This window comes from Pongo pygmaeus, chromosome 4 (genome assembly GCF_028885625.2).
Source record: "Pongo pygmaeus isolate AG05252 chromosome 4, NHGRI_mPonPyg2-v2.0_pri, whole genome shotgun sequence".
Classification (NCBI taxonomy): domain Eukaryota; kingdom Metazoa; phylum Chordata; class Mammalia; order Primates; family Hominidae; genus Pongo; species Pongo pygmaeus.
The window spans coordinates 139,234,881-139,254,230 of NC_072377.2; the positions used below are offsets into that span (position 1 = coordinate 139,234,881).

At 39.7% G+C, this 19,350-nt stretch overlaps 1 protein-coding gene and 1 pseudogene across 1 annotated transcript in view; both read left to right on the top strand.

The window, feature by feature from the left end:
* SEC24A (SEC24 homolog A, COPII coat complex component) overlaps positions 1-13,883 on the top strand; it is a 74,833-nt gene extending 60,950 nt beyond the window's left edge. The window contains exons 19-23 of the mRNA XM_054489007.2: positions 1,997-2,134; positions 4,011-4,115; positions 6,935-7,027; positions 9,511-9,614; positions 10,934-13,883. Coding sequence (XP_054344982.1) covers positions 1,997-2,134; positions 4,011-4,115; positions 6,935-7,027; positions 9,511-9,614; positions 10,934-11,048 — 555 coding nt within the window. The 3' untranslated portion in view covers positions 11,049-13,883. The remainder of the gene's footprint in view (positions 1-1,996; positions 2,135-4,010; positions 4,116-6,934; positions 7,028-9,510; positions 9,615-10,933) is intronic.
* On the top strand, positions 2,456-2,555 carry LOC129037646 (U6 spliceosomal RNA; annotated as a pseudogene).
* Positions 13,884-19,350: the final 5,467 nt, after the last annotated feature.

Here is a 19,350-nt window from a genome sequence, read left to right on the forward strand (position 1 = left end):
GCTTCAGCCTCCTGAGTAGCTGGGACTACAGGCGCCCACCACGACGCCTGGCTAATTTTTTGTATTTTTAGTAGAGACGGGGTTTCACCGTGTTAGCCGGGATGGTCTCGATTTCCTGACCTCGTGATCCTCCCGCCTCGGTCTCCCAAAGTGCTGGGATTATAGGCGTGAGCCACCGCGCCCGGCCGAAATATTTAAATTTTGACATTTAAAAATCTGAGCTCTTCTTTCTCCTTCAGGCCTTTCTTGAAATACTTTTTTCTAAAGCCTACATTCTCTGATCTTCCCCATTTAATATGCAATACCCTAATCCCACCCCATCCCTCACCATCCTGACACTCCTAATCACTCTTACCTCCTGTATTTTTCCTATAGCATTTATCACTGACATACCACATATTTTGCTTATTTTTTATTCTTCCCTTAATAGGATGTACGCTCCATGAGGACAAGGGTTTTTATCTTTTTCATTCATTTTTTTGTCCTAGCAGTTAGAACAGTTCCTAGTATATAATAGACACTCAGGAAATATTTTTTGAATGAATAGATGGAACTTTCCTTCTTCCATTAAAATCTTAAGAGCTTTTATTATCTTCCTTTAATATAGTCAGTGTACTTGTTTTAATATGTAATTTCATTATTCTTTTCTCTCTGCCTGTTTTACTCCTTTCCATCAATTGGAATACTTAAAACCTTACCTATGACTGGCTGGGTGCGGTGGCTCACGCCTGTAATCCCAGCACTTTGGGAGGCCGAGGCAGGCGGATCATGAGGTCAGGAGTTCAAGACCAGCCTGACCAACATGCTGAAACCTGGTCTCTACTAAAAATACAAAACAAACAAACAAACAAAAAATTAGCCGGGCGTGGTGGTGCGCACCTGTAATCCCACCTACTGAGGAGGCTGAGGCAGGAGAATCGTTTGAACCCGGGAGGCAGAGGTTGCAGTGAGCAGAGATCGAACCACTACACTCCAGGCTTGGCAACAGAGGGAGACTCCGTCACAAAAAAAAACAAAACAAATCTTACCCATAACTTTTTTCTTCTCCGTTTTTATCTGTGTAAAGAAAATAATAATGGTTAAATATCATAGTTACTTATTAACTCATTTTACTAAGAAGCTTTCCTCATTTGTAGTAGTATTATTTTTTCTTGTTTATTAGTATTCTTTGTTACATTGTTTGTATGGTGGGAGAATCAATGACAGCTGCCATTAATCGTCACCCAGCACTTATGGACCACTTAGTGCAGTATTCTAAGTGCACTACCCCCCAGCCACATACCGGTACCAGCGGGTGGCCTGTTAGGAACTGAGCCACACAGCGGGAGGTGACCAGTGGACGAGGGAGCATTACTGCCTGAGCTCTGCCTCCTGTCAGATAAGTGGCAGCATTAGATTCTCATAGGAGCACCAACCATATTGTGAACTGCGCATGCGAGAGATCTAGGTTGCATGCTCCTTATGAGAATCTAATGTCTGATGATATGAGGTGGAACAGTTTCATCCCAAAATCATCCTCCACCGTGTCCCCACCAGTCTGTGGAAAAATTATCTTCTGCGAAATCAGTCCCTGGTACGAAAAAGGATCACTGACGTAATGGATATCTTTTTGGTCCTTCATGTATGCCTTTACTTTGTCATCTGCAATATAACTTCATCCTTCCTATGGTGTTGCTTGGATTGTTACATCATTATCACTGTCGTTAATATGGTAGATAGAGTGTTTAGATCTATTTTATCAACTAGGAAACAGACACTGTGGAGATCAGATAACTTTGCCATGGTCAGTTAGTTAATTTCAAAAGACTTTTAAGTGGGGCTATACCTACAGTTTAATAGATGTGTGTGACTTCTTAAAAAAAGATACTTTAAAAAAATTAACAGTAAATTTGTGAATTCTCTCTGAAAATATTCTTTTAACAACTGGCATTTTAAAAGTTCTGGATGTATTTTTAAAATATGTTCTTTTGTGGGGAATGGGGGTTTTCTGTTACAGAAATCATTCCAGACTGGGACAAATGCACGTCTAGATGAACGCATTTTTGCTATGTGTCAAGTGAAAAACCAGCCCTTAGTTTACCTTATGCTCACAACTCATCCCAGTTTGTATAGAGTTGACAATCTCTCAGATGAGGTAAGATGGATTGCTTTTTTGTGGCTTTTACTTGAAGATTAGTAAGCCTAATCATAGTCCAGTACAGAAATGAGGAAGGGTTTGTTTATTATTTAAGGCTTTAGCTTTTATTTTATTTTATTTTATTTTGGCTAAGTCTGAGTAAAGAAATTTTAGTATAGGGAAGCTCCTAAAAATAGTGCCTTTAAGTTTCCTAAAATACCATCTGTAGAGCAGATCTAAGAAATGGAAAGATTGTCAAATTGACCAGAGCAACTTACTAATTTATTCAAACAAATCGATCTTTTAACAACTGACATTTTAAAAGTTCTGGGTGCATTTTTACTCACTTCAGCAGCAAATATACTAAAATTGGAATGCTACAGAGAAGACTAGCATGCCCCTTGCGCAAGGATGACATGCAAATTCGTGAAGCATTTTTAGGAACAGAATACCGAACACTGCATGTTCTCACTCATAAGTGGGAGTTGAACAATGAGAACACATGGACACAGAGAGGGAAATATCACACACTGGGGCCTGTCAGGGGGTGGGGACAAGCAGACGGAGATCATTAGCACAAATATAATGCATGTGGGGCTTAAAACCCAGATGACAGGTTGATGGGTGCAGCAAAACACCATGGCACATGCATGCCTATATATCAAACCTGCATGTTCTGCACATGTGTCCCAGAACTTAAAAGTATTAAAAAAAAAAAAAAAGTTCTGGGTGTATTTTTAAAATATATTTTTTCTGGGGAACGGGGGTTTTTTGTTACAGAAATCATTCCAGACTGGAACAAGTGCACGTCTAGATCTGAGAGTGAAATTACATCTGAACACCCAGTTCAATGTAACAGTGTCCTTGAATTAAAGAAAAAATAGTTATCTAAGTTGTAACATTGTTTTCCTTTGGTAGAAATTTGCCAGAATTAAAGTCACAAGAATGAAAATGTTAAATCATAATCTTTTTAAAATTGTGATCAAGTTAAGATATATATTTTGGAAGTAATGTTTTGGTTAAAAACTTTTCAGGCCAGGTACAGTGGCTCACACCTGTAATCCCAGCACTTTGGGAGGCCAAGGCAGGTGGATCACCTGAAGTCAGGAGTTTGAGACCAGCCTGGCCAACATGGTGAAACCCCTTCTCTACTAAAGATACAAAAAATTAGCCGGGCTTGGTGGCGCATGCCTGTAATCCCAGTTACTTGGGAGGCTGAGGCAGGAGAACCACTTGAACCTGGGAGGCGGAGGTTGCGGTGAGCCAAGATGGTGCCATTGCACTCCAGCCTTGGCAACAAGAGTGAAATTCTGTCTCAAAAAAAAAAAAAAGAAAGAAAAAACAAGATCAGAAGTTAGTTTGGCTTTATTGGGAGTCACAGTAGCTTAGTTAGATAAGTGATAACTATTTCGTCATTTTCTTTATATTTAAATATGAATAATTGGCTGGGTGCGGTAGCTCACGCCTGTAACAGCACTTTGGGAGGCCGAGGCGGGTGGATCAACTGAGGTTGGGAGTTCGTGACCAGCCTGACCAACATGGAGAAACTCCATCTCTATAAAAATACAAAATTAGCCGGGTGTCGTGGTGCATGCCTGTAATCCCAGCTACTCGGGAGGCTGAGGCAGGAGAATCGCTTGAACCCAGGAGGCAGAGGTTGTGGGGAGCTGAGATTGCGCCATTACACTTCAGCTTGGGCAACAAGAGCGAAACTCCGTCTCAAATAAATAAATAAATAAATAAATAAATAAATAAATAAATAAGAATAATTGTGATTTACCTAAGCAAGGCCCAGACTTGTAGAGGTAACATTCATTTAATTTTTTGTTGTTGTTTAATTGTGACTCCATATTTCCTATATTTAAAACCTTTACTCTTTTACTTAATTCCTCAGGGAGCACTCAACATCAGTGATAGAACCATACCTCAGCCCCCCATTCTTCAGCTTTCAGTGGAGAAGCTGAGCAGAGATGGAGCTTTCCTCATGGATGCAGGCTCTGTAAGTAATTTGACTTATCCTGACCCTCACTGCAAACTACTATACTGTTTTAATTTAGCATTTGGTTTCATTCCCTTTAATATCTCTCTTCTTGAACAGATTTCATATTTTAACCTATATACAGTCTTACACTGATTAATGATGTGTAAGTCATGACTTATATGATGGTGATCCCATAAGATTTATAATGGAGCTGAAGAATTCCTATCATTTAGTATTTACTATGCTATATTTTTTTATTATTGCTTTGGAATGTACTCCTACTTAATTTTTTGAAAAATTAACCTCAGGCGGGTCCTTGAGGAGGTATTCTAAAAGAAGATCTTATTATCATAGGAGATGACATTTCTATGCATGTTACTGCCCCTGAAGACCTTCCAATGAGACAAGATGTGGAGGTGGAAGACAGTGAGATTGATGATCTTGACGCTGTATAGGCCTGGGCTAATGTGTGTTTGTGTTTCAGTATTTAACAAAACAATTTAAAAAGTAAAAGATAAAAAATTTTAAAAATAGGGCCGGGCATGGTGGCTTACGCCTATAATCCCAGCACTTTGGGAGGCCGAGGCGGGTAGATCATTTGAGGTCAGGAGTTTAAGATCAGCCTGGCCAACATGGCGAAAATCTCTACTAAAAATACAAAGAAATTAACCGGGCGTGGTGGTGCATGCCTGTAATCCTAACTACTTGGGAAGCTGAGGCAGGAGAATCGCTTGAACCCAGGAGGCAGAGGTTGCAGTGAGCCAAGATTGCACCACTGCACTCTAGCCTGGGCAACAGAGCAAGACTGTCTCAAAAAAAAAAAATTTAAAATAGAAAAATGCTTATAGAATAATGATATAAAGAATATTTTTGTACAACTGTACAATGTGTGTTTTAAGCTAAGTGTTATTACAAAAGAGTCAAAAAATTAAAATAATTTGGCCAGGCATGGTGGCTTATGCCTGTAATTGCAGCGCTTTAGGATGCCAAGGCAGGCGGATCGCTTGAGGTCAGGAATTCGAGACCAGCCTGGGCAACATGGTGAAACCCTGTCTCTACTCAAAATGCAAATATTAGCCAGACATGGTGGCTCAAGGCTGTAGTCCCAGCAACTCAGAAGTCTGAGGTGTGAGAATCACCTGAGCTGGGGAGGCTGAGGCTTCAGTATGCTGAGATCACACCACTGCACTCCAGCCTGGGCAACAAAGTGAGACCTATTCTCAAAAAAAAAAAAAAAGAAGAAGAAGTTGGCTGGGCCCAGTGGCTCACGTCTATAATCCCAACCTTTTGGGAGGCCGAGGATGGCAGATTCCTTGAGCCCAGGAATTCGAGAACAGCCTGGGCAATATAGCAAAACCCTGTCTCTACTCAAAATACAAAATCTAGGCATGGTCACATACACCTGTAATACCAGCTACTTGGGAGGCTGATGTGGGAAGATCACCTGAACCCAGGAGGTTGAGGCTGCAGTGAGCTGAGATCATACCACTGCGCTCCAGCCTGGGCAGCAGAACAAGGCCCTGTCTCAAAAACAAAATTAAGAGGCTGGGCGCAGTAGCCCACACCTGTAATCCCAGCACTTAGGGATGCCAAGGCGGGCAGATCACCTTAGGTCAGGAGTTCGAGACCAGCCTGACCAACATGGAGAAACCACGTCTGTACTAAAAATACAAAATTAGCCAGGCGTGGTGGCACATGCCTGTAATCCCAGCTACTTGGGAGGCTGAGGCAAGAGAATCACTTGAACCTGGGAGGCGGAGGTTGTGGTGAGTCAAGATCGTGCCGTTGCACTCCAGCCTGGGCAACAAGAGCAAAACTCCGTCTCAAAAAAAAAAATTAAAAGAAGTTTATAAAGTTATAGTAAACTAAGGTTAATTATTGAAGAAAGAAATTTTTTATATATATCTAGTGTAGCCTAAATGTAGAGTGTTTGTAAAGTTTATAGCAGTGTCCAGTAATGTCCTAGGCCTTTACATTCACTCATCACTCACTGACTCACCCAGAGCAACTTTCAGTCTTGTGCACTCCATTCGTGGTAAGTGCCCTATACAGGTGTACTGTTTATCCCTTCTGCCATATTTTTACTATATGTTTCCTATGTTTAGATACACAAATACTTAGCATTGTGTTACAGTTGCCTACGGTATTCAGTACAGTAACATACTATAGATGTTTGTAGCCTAGGTACAGTAGGCTATACCATTAAGGCTTGTGTAAATCCACTCTATGATGTTCACACAATGAAATCACTTAACAACACGTTTCTCAGCATGTATCCCCATTGTTCAGTGAGTGATTCATGACAGTACATTTGTCTGCCACCTTTCCCCTCCATATCCTCCTTGTTTCATGCCAAGCATAAAATGTCTCATCAGGTAAATACTAATTATTATTAATTCAGTTAAAGGCTGTACAAACTCACTAAATATACTTACCTTTTTGACCTTTTAAAATATACTCAGGCTGGGTGTGGTGGCTCACACCTGTAATCCCAACACTTTGGGAGGCTGAGGCAGGCAGATCTCTTGAGGTCAGAAGTTCAAGACTAGCCTGGTCAATATGGTGAAACCCCATCTCTACTAAAAATACAAAAATTAGCTGGGCATGGTGGCACACGCCTGTAGTCCCAGCTACTCTGGAGGCTGAGGTGGGAAATCGCTTGAACCCAGGAGGCGGAGGTTGCAGTGAGCCGAGATTACACCACTGCACTCCAGCCTGGGTGACAGAGTGAGACCCTATCTCACAAATATATATATAAAATAAAAATAAATGTACTCACTCAACAGACTCACCTTTATGTATGCTACATCTCAAAATAATTTTATTCCTGTCCCTAGGTACTGATGCTTTGGGTTGGAAAAAACTGTACACAGAATTTTCTGAGCCAAGTTCTAGGAGTTCAAAACTATGCATCAATTCCACAGCCTATGGTAAGACTCTTTTATTATAGTGATTATAAAGGGCATTTCAAAGTTGGCAAAAACATGAATATCCCCTATTTTGATTATCAGAAAATAATAACAAAATCATACCAAAAATTTTTATTGATAGGTTTTCATATTGATGGATTCTATGACTCCACTCATAGAATCATTAGGGAATTTATGTATTTAAAAGGCAGATATGCCAGGCGCAGCGGCTCATGCTATAATCCCAGCACTTTGGGAGGCCAAGGCGGGCTGATCATGAGGTCAAGAGATCAAGACCATCCTGGCCAACATGGTGAAACCCCTTCTCTACTAAAAATACAAAAATTAGTTGGGCATGGTGGCGCACACCTGTAGTCCCAGCTACTCAGGAGATTGAGGCAGGAGAATCGCTTGAACCCGGGAGGTGGACGTTGCAGTGAGCCAAGATTGTACCACTACACTTCAGCCTGGCAACAGAGCGAGACTCCATCTCAAAAAAAAAAAAAAAAAAAAAAAGATAGATATGCCAGGCGTGGTGGCTCACACTTGTAATCCCAGCACTTTGGGAGGCTGAGGTGGGAGGATCACTTGAGCCCTGGAGTTTGAGACGACCCTAAGCAACATAGTGAGACCCCATAACTACACAACATTTTTAAAATAGCTGGGCATGGTGGCACACAACTGTGGTCTTAGCTACTTACGAGGCTGAAAGGGGAGGAGTGCTAGGACCTGGGAGGTTGAGGCTGGAGTGAGCAGTGATTGTGCTGCTGCACTCCAGCCTGGGCAACAGAGCAAGAACCTGTCTCAAAAAATAAATAAATAAAAGACAGCTGTGTCAGGATTATAGCTAGGATAAGCACTGGCTTTCAGGCCTTAAACAGAACTACTGGACTAGATGACTAAGCGTTTTAAGTAATGAGTAAGAAATTGTTATATTTTTAATAATACCTGAACGAATCAATTAATTCTTGATGTCATGCTAAAATGAAGGGAAGAACTAAGAGGTTTTTTTAGATGAGGGCTTAGAAACTATGCCCAAGGGGTACCTGCTACTTGTTTTTGTAAATAAGGTTTTATTGGAACATCCATGCCTGTTCACTTATGTATTGTTTATGGCTACTTTGGTGTAACAATGGCAAGGTTGCCCGGGCGTGGTGGCTCACACCTCTAATCTCAGCACTTTGGGAGGCTGAGGCTGGCGAATCACCTGAGGTCGGGAGTTCAAGACCAGCCTGGCCAACATGAAGAAACCCCCGTCTCAAGGCGAGGTGTGCGAATGACCTGAGGTCAGGAGTTCGAGACCAGCCTGGCCAACATGGAGAAACCCCCATCTCTACTAAAAATACAAAATTAGCCAGGTGTTTTGGTGCACACCTGTAATCCCAGCTATTCTCCCAGCTACTCGGGAGGCTGAGGCAGGAGAATCTCTGGCAGGAGAATCGCTTGAATCTGGGAGGCAGAGGTTGCAGTGAGCCATGATCACGCCGTTGCACTCCAGCCTGGGCAACAAGAGCGAAACTCTGTCTCAAAAAATAAAAAACAATGGCAAAGTTAAGTAGTTGCAGCAGAGACCAAATGATCTGCAAGCCTAAAGTATTTACTATATGGGCCTTTAAGAAGTGTGCCTACTCCTGTTCTAGATTATTCGTAGAAAATTGTGGTCCCAAGTCAAGTTGCATTGGCATCACTGAGGGAATTTTTTAGGAAAGCAAAATCTCGGGACCACAACCCTGTCCCAGACCTCCTAAATCATTATCTATAGTTCAAGAAGATGATCAGGTGATTCATATACATGTTAAAATTCAAGACCAGGCATGGTGGCTCACACCTGTTATCCCAGCACTTTGGGAGGCCGAGGTGGGCAGATTGCTTAAGCCCAGGAGTTCAAGACCAGCCTGAGCAACATGGTGAGATCCTCGTCTCTACTAAAAATACAAAAATTACCTGGCAGGTGGCACACACCTCTTATTCCAGCTACTTGGTGGGGCTGAGGTGAGAGAATCACTTGAGCCTTGGGAGGCAGTGGAGGTTACAGTGAGCCGTCATCACACCAGTGTACTTCAGCCTGGGCAACAGAGCAAGACCTTGTCTCAAAATAAATTAAGTTAAATTTGAGAAGTAAGCCGGGCAATGTGGCTCACTCCTATAATCCCAGCACTTTGGGTGGCTGAGGCAGGTGTATTGCCTGAGCCCAGGAGTTCGAAATCAGCCTGGGCAACATGGCAAAACTCATCTCTACAAGAAATACAAAAATTAGCCAGGCATGGTGGCACACACCTGTAGTCCCAACTACTCAGGAGGCTATGGTGGGAGGATCACCGGAGCCTGGAGGTTGAGACTGCAGTGAGCCATGATTATGCCACTGCACTCCAGCCTGGCAACAGAGACCTTGTCACAAAAAAGAAAAAAAAAGTAATTAAAAAAATAAAAATTTGAAAAGTACCATAGACCATACATTAGATATGTAATTAAAGTAATTGGATATTGTTGGTTTTGGTTAACAGACAGACCTTCCAGAACTTGATACACCAGAATCTGCCAGAATAATAGCTTTCATCTCTTGGCTTAGAGAGCAGAGACCATTTTTCCCAGTACTTTATGTAATAAGGTAAGTTGAATTTTCCATTTGCTAGTAGTAAAACAATTTGTTTGGCCTTGCCAGGACCTGACAAGAGTATAGCAAAAAAAAAAAAGGAGAAGAAAGAAAAAGAATTCTCAATAAATAGCAGTAAATCATGCCTTATATCCAATTATTGGAAATACTGAACTTTTTTCATTTTTAATTGACTAATAATGTGTATATATTTATGGGGTACACTGATTTCTTGATACATGTATACACTGTGAAATGATCGAATTAGGCTAATTAACATATTCATCTTCTCAGCCAATTATTGTTTTCTTGTGGTGAGAACATTTAAAATCCATTATTTTGCCTATTTTAAAATATACAATACATTATTATTAACCATAGTCATCATACTGTGTAATAGATCACCAGAATCTATTCATCCTAACTGAAATTTTGTGCCCTTTGACTAACATCTCCTTTCCTTCTCCGCAGCCACTTCCTGCCACCTAGCCTCTAATAACCATAATTCTACTTTCTACTTATATGAGTTCAACTTTTTTAGGTTCCACACATAAGTAAGATTGTGTGGTGTTTGTCTCTCTGTGCCTGGTTTATTTCACTCAGCATAATGTCACAAATGACAGAATTTCCTGTTTTTTAAAGGCAGAATAGAAGTCGCCGGGCGCGGTGGCTCATGCCTGTAATCCCAGCACTTTGGGAGGTCGAGGCGGGCAGATCACCTGAGGTTGGGAGTTCGAGACCAGCCTGACCAACATGGAGAAACCCCGTCTCTACTAAAAATACAAAATTAGCCTGTCATGGTAGCACATGCCTGTAATCCCAGCTACTCGAGAGGCTGAGGCAGGAGAATAGCTTGAACCCAGGAGGTGGAAGTTGCGGTGAGCCAGGATCGTGCCATTGCACTCCAGCCTGGGCAACAAGAGTAAAACTCTGTCTCAAAAAAAAAAAAAGGCTCAGTAGAATTCCATTGTATATATATACCACATTTGAAAAATCCATTCATTCAGTTATTTCCATATCTTAGCTATAGTGATTAATGCTGGAATGATCATGGAAGTGCAGACATCTCTTTGATATACTGATTTCAATTCCTTTGGATATATATTCAGAAATGGAATTTCTGGATCAACTATTTCTCTTAATTCCACCATAAGCTTTTCCCTTAAACAACTTGAAATTTACATAATCAACCAAGTATTCTCAGAGAAAGCCTCTAGAAGTAACTGTTTATATAGTAAATGTTATTATGGTTATGAGGAAATCAAAAGCCTTCTGACAAGTCTGTTTATTTTACTGCTACATTTTACCTAAATTTTTTTGCTTTTATTCCTAAGGGATGAGAGTCCAATGAAAGCAAACTTCCTTCAAAACATGATAGAAGACAGAACAGAATCTGCATTATCATATTATGAATTCCTGTTGCATATACAGCAACAAGTAAATAAATGAATGAATGAAGAAATTTGACTTAATTATTTCTAAGGAATGTCACGATAGTGCAGAATACCTGGAAATGTGTAATACCTTCTTTTTCTATTATGTTTGTGGACTAATGTGATGATTGAGATGTTCTCACTGTGATTTCAACAACCTATAGCAAATAAAAGACCACAGCAGAGAATCAAACATGCAACTCAAATACTGTATTTTTCAAATCAGAATATAGCAACATATGATTGGATACTTTTTTCTTGCCAATTATGTTTGAGTTGTTATGGATTAAAATAAGACAAGACAATATTGCAGAGGCAAAGTACATTTTGTAAAATAAAGATTTCTGTGTTCTATATGTATATTTCTCATTTTTAATTTTTCTGAATCTTTGGCTGCTACATTTAAAACCTCACAAACCTAAGTGTTGCAGGGAAGTTACAAATTCATTGGTAGTGATGTTTTTAAAATGAAAACAATGGGAAGTAAATATAATGTAAGAAAACTAGAATTCATTCCCCACACGTGTCTTTTTTTTTTTTTCTTTGTTAAGGAAGGGTAAGGATTGTTGACTAAAACTAGAGTAAACTAATTCTAGTATAGCTTGAGAAAAATATGAAGAAACACATTCAGGCTTTAAAATCTGTCAGTATTCTTTATACTTGAAGAACAAAGTCACTTTGATTTGAAGTGAGAACTATCATTAGGTGGTTTTCTGATTTCCTGACGAAGAGTTGGACATACTGTCTTAATCTGTAGTGAAAAGAATTTGAGCTGTCTTCATAAACACTGGGACTGGCAATGATAATAGGGAGATAAGAAACTTTAAATTAATCTTGATCCTTTAAGTGGATTTTATTTGGTGCATTTCTGCTCTGGGTATATAATAAAAGTGGGGGTTTTTGGTGAAATGAGAGTGAAGAAATGAAAGGTTTCTAAAGTGCTATTCAAATACATCAGTAACATTTTTCTAAGGAGTTTAATTGTTAAATTAGAAGTCATTCATAAGAAATATTTATGCTTGAATATGAAAATCTATTAAAGCATAAATGCTGCTGTTTGATTTGGTGGATATTAAGATTATACACATCCAACATATTAAAGTTATGAAAGAAACTTGATTTCTGAAAATCCTTAAGAGACTGCTTTCTTGATTCAGCTAGAGAAATATTATAGTCAAAACTATTGAGTGAATTTTGTTTACAAATAGGTAAATTATACATTTGTATATTTAAAGTGCTGTGACATAGTATCTTTAAGAGTTTGGCTCAGTTTTCACAGATTTTGTCTTAAGAATTTCTTAAATATGTTCATGTATAATACTTGATCAAAATATTTTTGGGTTTTTTGTTTTGTTTTAATGGGTTAGAAAATGTGTTTACAATCTTGGTCTTATATGATCACCAATGGAATAGTAACTTTCAGGTTTATATCAATATGAGCTGACTTTAACTGAGTTGTTTGGGATAGGGAAGAAGCAGTCCCTCTACAGTATACAACTACTGCTTGCCAGCTGGATCAAAATAATCATGTTTTATGAAAATATCTCCCTTAAGCAGTGTTAAGGTTGGTTTGCAGTGTGTAAGTGGCACATTGAACTGGAAGTTTTCTTGAAAGCTGCTTCATCTATTAAGAAGCAATTTTCAAATTGTAGCAAATTATATTATCCCCTCTTTTAAAGAAACAGTCACTATATGCTGATGTTTCTTAAAATAACTAAAATGTTCCTCTTAACATGATTTTAAATGGAGTGATTTGTAGGTCCCTTCTTAGTAGTAAAGAATCTTCTAGAGGGAAACATTTGTACTTTTAGGGATAATCTTCCTTGTGCCTCACTACATCCCTAAGTGGGTATGACTCTTGTTATTACCACATGCTTTATTAGTATATTTCACAAATTTACTTTTAAATATTATTTTAGATACTGTGTAACATGTGCAATTCAGAATAATTTTATAACAGGTCATGAAAAACATAACTTTAGTTAGGATTCACAATATTTGTTTTCCACATAATGAGAGAATGAATGAGCCTTTGGAGATACTGATATAAAGCAATTATTTTTTGCAATGTTGAATGTGTTTTTTAGTTTGATTCTTTTTTTTCCCCCCAATAGGGCACTACCTGCCATATCATCTTATATTACTTTTTGATGTAAAGCAACTAATATTTACACTATGCCATATTTTTTTTAATCATAGTTGTAAATTATGAAAGATCCTTGAATTTTCTACAGATCTACAACTACTAATGTAACAGACAAGGGCAATCTTGGTATTTAAATCTGAGCATGGCAGTTCTACCATAAAAAGTACTCTATTTTTCTAATTTCTAGGATTTTTAAAATAACATTTCTGTAAGTCTGACATACTAATAGTCACTCAAGCAGTACCATTTATTTTAGTTTGCATATATTTTCACTGTTTTTAATTTAATGTATTGAGTCTAATAGACCGTTTTGCAATAATTAGAATAAAGATTTATTTCTTCTAATCAAAGATACATAACAGCTATTATCTAGGGGACCACCAAATGTGATTTCAAAATTTTGTTAACTATTACAAATGTAATTCTTATATAGAAATTTTAATTTTGTAAAGTAGTGTATAATATTGTAATATTAAATTCTTGTTCTCAAATTCAAGTATGTATTGATCTTCAATGTGCTGTGTTAAATCTTGCTTCTCTGAAATGTTGGAGACAAGATTCGTCTTCCTTTTTACAGTTTGTAATTTTCACTGTTTTATTCCTGTAAAAAAAAAAAAAAGTCATTTGTAACCCATGCAAACAATCGTTTGATCTGTGCTAACTTATCAACTTGGCTATTCAATAAAGTTAATTGAAAAGAGCTTATATATAGTGACTAGTTATTTAAAGTGATATGAGCCAAGTACAGTGGCCCACACCTGTAATCCCAGCAGTTTGGGAGGCCCAGGTGTAAGGATCACTTGAGGCCTGGAGTTGAAGACCTGTCTGGGCCAGATGGCGAAACCTTGTCTCTACAAAATAGTTTTTAAAAGTAGGCTGGGCGTGGTGGCTCATGCCTGTAATCCTAGCACTTTGGGAGGCCAAGGCAGATGGATCACCTGAGGTTAGGAGTTCGAGACCAGCCTGGCCAATATGGTGAAACCCCATTTCTAATAAAAGTACAAAAACTTAGCCAGGCACGGTGGCGCATGCCTGTAATCCCAGCTACTTGGGAGGCTGAGGCAGGAGAATCGCTTGAACCCTGGCTGAGGTTGCAGTGAGCCCAGATCGCGCCATTGCACTCCAGCTTGGGGAACAAGAGCAAAACTACATCTCAAAAAAAAAAAAAAAAAATAGACCAGGTGTGGTGGCTCATGCCTGTAATCCCAAAACTTTGGGAGGCCGAGGTGGGCAGATCACCTGAGGTCAGGAGTTTGAGACCACCCTGGCCAATATGGTGAAACCCCGTTTCTACTAAAAATACAAAAATCAGCTGGGCATGGTGGTGGGTGCCTGTAATCCCAGCTACTTGGGAAACTGAGGCATGAGAATTGCTTGAACTTGAGAGGCGGAGGTTGCAGGGAGCTGAGATAGCACCACTGTATTCCAGCCTGGGCGACAGAGCGAGACTCAATCTCAAAAAAAAAAAAAAAGTGTAATCCCAGTAAAAAAAAAGTGCTGTAATCCCAGCACTTTGGGAGGCCGAGGTGGGTGGATCACAAGGTCAGGAGTTTGAGACCAGCCTGGCCAACATAGTGAAACCCCATCTCTACTAAAAGTACAAAAAATTAGCTGGGTGTGGTGACGGGCACCTGTAATCCCAGCTACTTGAGAGGCTGAGGCAGGAGAATCGCTTGAACCTGGGAAGCAGAGGTTGCAGTGAGCCAAGATCGCACCACTGCACTCCAGCCTGGGTGACAATGTGAGACTCAGTCTCAAAAAAAAAAAAAAAGTGGCGGGGCATGGTGACTCACACTTGTAGTCCCAGCTATTCAGGAGGCTGAGGTGGGGGGATCCCTTGAGCCTAGGAGTGTGAAGCTGCAATGAACCATGATTGTGCCACTGCATTCCACCCAGGGCAAGAAAGCAAGACCCAGTCTCTTTAAGTAAAAAGTGGCACGAACAACTTGCCAATTACTAAGTAGTGCTATGTTGTGCATCCAAATTATGTCAATGAAAAAACTATTGCTGAAGGTGCTTTAAATAGCCTACATAGATGTCTGGGAGGTCATAAACTGAATTCTTGATGCTTGCTCTTCAAGGATAGCTGGGTTTGAAATTCTATATCAAAGGTTATTTTTCCATTGATAATTTTAAGATATTACTCCATTGTCTTCTGTACCCTCGTGTCATAAGAAGATAACTGGCCAGGCACGGTGGCTCATGCCTGTAATCCCAGCACTTTGGGAGGCTGAGGCAGGTGGATCACCTGAGGTCGGGAGTTTGAGACCAGCCTGACCAACATGGAGAAACTCCGTCTCTACTAAAAATACAAAATTAGCTGGGCGTGGTGGCGCATGCCTGTCATTTTTGTATTTTTAATAGAGACAGAGTTTCACCATGTTGACGAGGCTGGTCTCGAGCTCCTAGCCTCAAGTGATCCACCCGTCTTGGCTTTTATCCTTAATGTCTATAGTTTTATTACTGTTGGTTTGTTGTTTATTTTTTTGAGACAGAATTTCACTCTCGTTGCCCAGGCTGGAGTGCAATGGCGTGATCTCGGCTCACTGCAACCTCCACCTCCCGGGTTCAAGCAATTCTCCTGCTTCAGCCTCCCAAGTAGCTGGGATTACAGGCATGCGGCACAACACCTGGCTAATTTTGTATTTTTAGTAGAGACAGGGTTTCTCCATGTTGGTCAGGCTGGTCTCGAACTCTTGACCTCAGGTGATCCGCCTGCCTCAGCCTCCCAAAATGCTGGGATTACAGGCATAAGCCACCGTGCCCAGCCTGTTGTTTATTTTTTTATCCTGCTTGTTATTCAGAGCACACTTTAAAGATCCTTGTATACAATTCTGAAAAACTCCCAGCCATTTCCTTTTCAAATATTTGAAAACTGTTCTATAAAATTAATTCTTTCTGGAATAAATTTCTATTCCAACTTTTAACTCGGCTGGAAGAATTTAAGTGTTGTATTTCTTCATGTTTGTTGGAATATGGGTTTTCAGGCATATTTGAGTGGAAGTATTTTTATTTTTGTTTTAGTTCATCTCTTTTTGTTTATGCCTACCTCTTATCCAAGGGTTTTATAATTGCCTTTTCCTGACCCCTTTTCCAGAACTAGGACTCATAGTGGTGCTTCTGGGCTCCTATTCTGTAATGATTTGGGGATACCATCATTGCAGTCACCTATAGTGGGAAGTGTAATTGTTGCCCTCCTTTCTGCCTTCTCTCTTTTAAAGCAGAAATCCGAGGCTGTGTAGGTCAATAGCGAGTTATGATTTGAACATTTCGGAGCAAGGACAGGCTTTAAACAGTTTGGTCTGGTCTTCCCTGTCTCATATAGAGCATGACTAATGCCTGTCACCCCATAAAATGTTCTCTTTCTCCTGCTTCTGGACCTGTAGCCCACCAGGCATCTGATTTCAACTCTACACTTCCTTGTGTTTCTGGTTCTTTGATCTGCTGAGATGTTTCTCTCATGGTTTTGAATCAAGCAAGCTATGTTTTGTCTCCTTTTTTATTTTTAACTGTGTGTAGTAGAGGAATCCAAGCATCAACTTACTGCCATAATTGTAACCCCAAAAACTGGATTCTAATTTTATCACTTAATTATTGCTATTCAATCTGTTCAGCTTTGTATCTACAGTTTATTTTAAAAATTACTAATATTAGCCTACCTAAAAAAAAATACTAGGATCAAATACAAATCATACAAAAAACTCACTGAAAATGCCAAGTTTTGACACTTGCTCTAAGAGAAAAATTTCTGCAAATATTCTGGTAAATTTAGTCTAGTACTAAAGTCTGGTACTCAGTGCTAGACTTGGGGCAAAGTGGTACTTTTTTAAAAAAAAAGGAAGGGCCTGGCCAGGTGTGGTGGCTCATGCCTGTAATCTCAGCACTTTGGGAGACCGAGGTGGGCGGATCACAAGGTCAGGAGTTCAAGACTAGCCTGGCCAACATGGTTAAACCCCATCTCTACTAAAGATACAAAAAATTAGCGGGGCATGGTGGCATGTGCCTGTAATTCCAGCTACTCGGGAGGCTGAGGCAGGAGAATCGCTTGAACCTGGGAGGCGGAGGTTGCAGTGAGCTGAGATAGTGCCATTGCACTCTAGCAGGGTGACAAGGCAAGACTCTGTCTCAAAAAAAAAAAAAAAAAAAAAAAAAAATGGAAGGGCCTGCCCTCGTAAAGTCTATAGTGAGGGAGATAGAAATTAGTATGTATGTATGCACATCATGTATCAAAGAATCACATACCACTGAGATGTGCTAGGAAGGATAACTGAAACTACAGGAACCCCAACAGGAAAAGGTTCCCCAGACATTGGTAAGCACATAACATGAAATCTTGACACTTTAACTCTCACCTGACTTAAATGAGCCATCATATATCAAAACATCTATCTAAAGAACTGAAACTTTCATCTGGCTTTTATAGGCTATCTCAAATGAAAAAATCTTTTGTTTACCCTGGGATTATATTTAGACAACTTTGTTATTAAAGGAGAAGAAGGAAGAGACATATTGTTACTTGTATGTTTAAGAGGTTAGACGCTTTTCTAGGTAGATACCCACAACCCTAAGTTATGTTTGTTTCCTTTAGACCTTGACTACGACAAAAGGAGATTGGACCTCTCTGAATATGAGTTTCTTTCTTATAATTTAACCTTTCTTTTTTTTTTTTTTTTTGAGACAGAGTCTCGCACTCTCGCCCAGGCTGGAGTGCAGTGGCGCGATCTCGGCTCACCGCAAGCTCCGCCTCCCGGATTCTCGCCATTCTCCTGCCTCAGCCTCCCGAGTAGCTGGGACTACAGGCGCCCGCCACCATGCCCGGCTAATTTTTTGTATTTTTAGTAGAGACGGGGTTTCACCGTGTTAGCCAGGATGGTCTCCATCTCCTGACCTTGTGATCCGCCCGCCTCGGCCTCCCAAAGTGCTGGGATTATAGGCGTGAGCCACTGCGCCCGGCCTAACCTTTCTTTTTTAGATGTTCACTAATTACGTTCTAAATAGGTCTTCACAATTGCTTTATGATGCCAATTTGAGGGTTTACAACCTAGAGATTATGGAAAAACACTACTATTTTAGATAACTGGTGAGACACTGAAATGGCAGAGGATTGTTTTCTGGGAATTTATTTCCACCTAAAAATTTAACACTCTTAACACTCTTAACTAGCTTAGTAGCTGATATATATTAGGCACTCAAATGATTGATGAATGAATGAACAAGGTCAAACATAACTTAGTGAAACTAGAAAGTCCATCCACAATCATAAAAGGTGTCTTTTTATGTTCCCTATTCCCTTCCATTCTTTGTTCAATGCATTTGAATTTTTTATTCTCTCATAAATCATAGTTAAGATTCAATTTTGCATTATATATTATACATATTACTTTAGCATTGTTAGTGTTTGCATAATAGCATATTATTAGCTATTTAATCAATATTTATTATTTTTCTCTCAATATTGGAAATATGAATTAATTCCAAGTTTTCACAGTTATTCATTGAGCATCTACATGTTCATTATTTTTTTCTTTTTTTTAGACAAGGTCTCACTGTCACACAGTAAGTGCACTGACAGGATCATAGCTCGCTGCAGCCTTGACCTGCTGGGCTCAAAGGATCCTCCCACCTCAGCCTCCCAAGTGACTGGGATTACAGGCTATTTTTATTTAATTTTTATTTTTTTATTTTTATTTTTTGTAGTTTTTGTAGAGATGGGGTTTCACCATGTTGCCCAGGCTGGTCTCAAGTGTCTGGGCTCAAGTGATCCTCCAGCCTCGGCCTATCAAAGTGCTGGGATTACAGGTGTGAGCCACCATGCCCAGCCAGTTTTTTGTTTTTGTTTTTGTTTTTTCCTTCTTGTGAATATTTTACCTATGTTAAGTTTTAAGTGATTACTATTATAAATCAAGAGACTTTTTTTAGTTCCTACCACATATTATGAGAATGCTAATTTATCATCAGCATGTTATGATTTGGAGCATGAGTTTGTCCTCATGAATGGGGACTATTTCTTTATATTAGTTGGCAGGATTAATCAGTGTGTCATAATTATCACTTCCTCAAATCGTGCTTCTCCGTGGTGATATCAAACTGCAGTATCACTTAGAAGGATAAGATTCTTAGCAATTCAGCCAGGGTCATGGCAAGGGTGGCACAAACCAATTGGTCTGTGTTG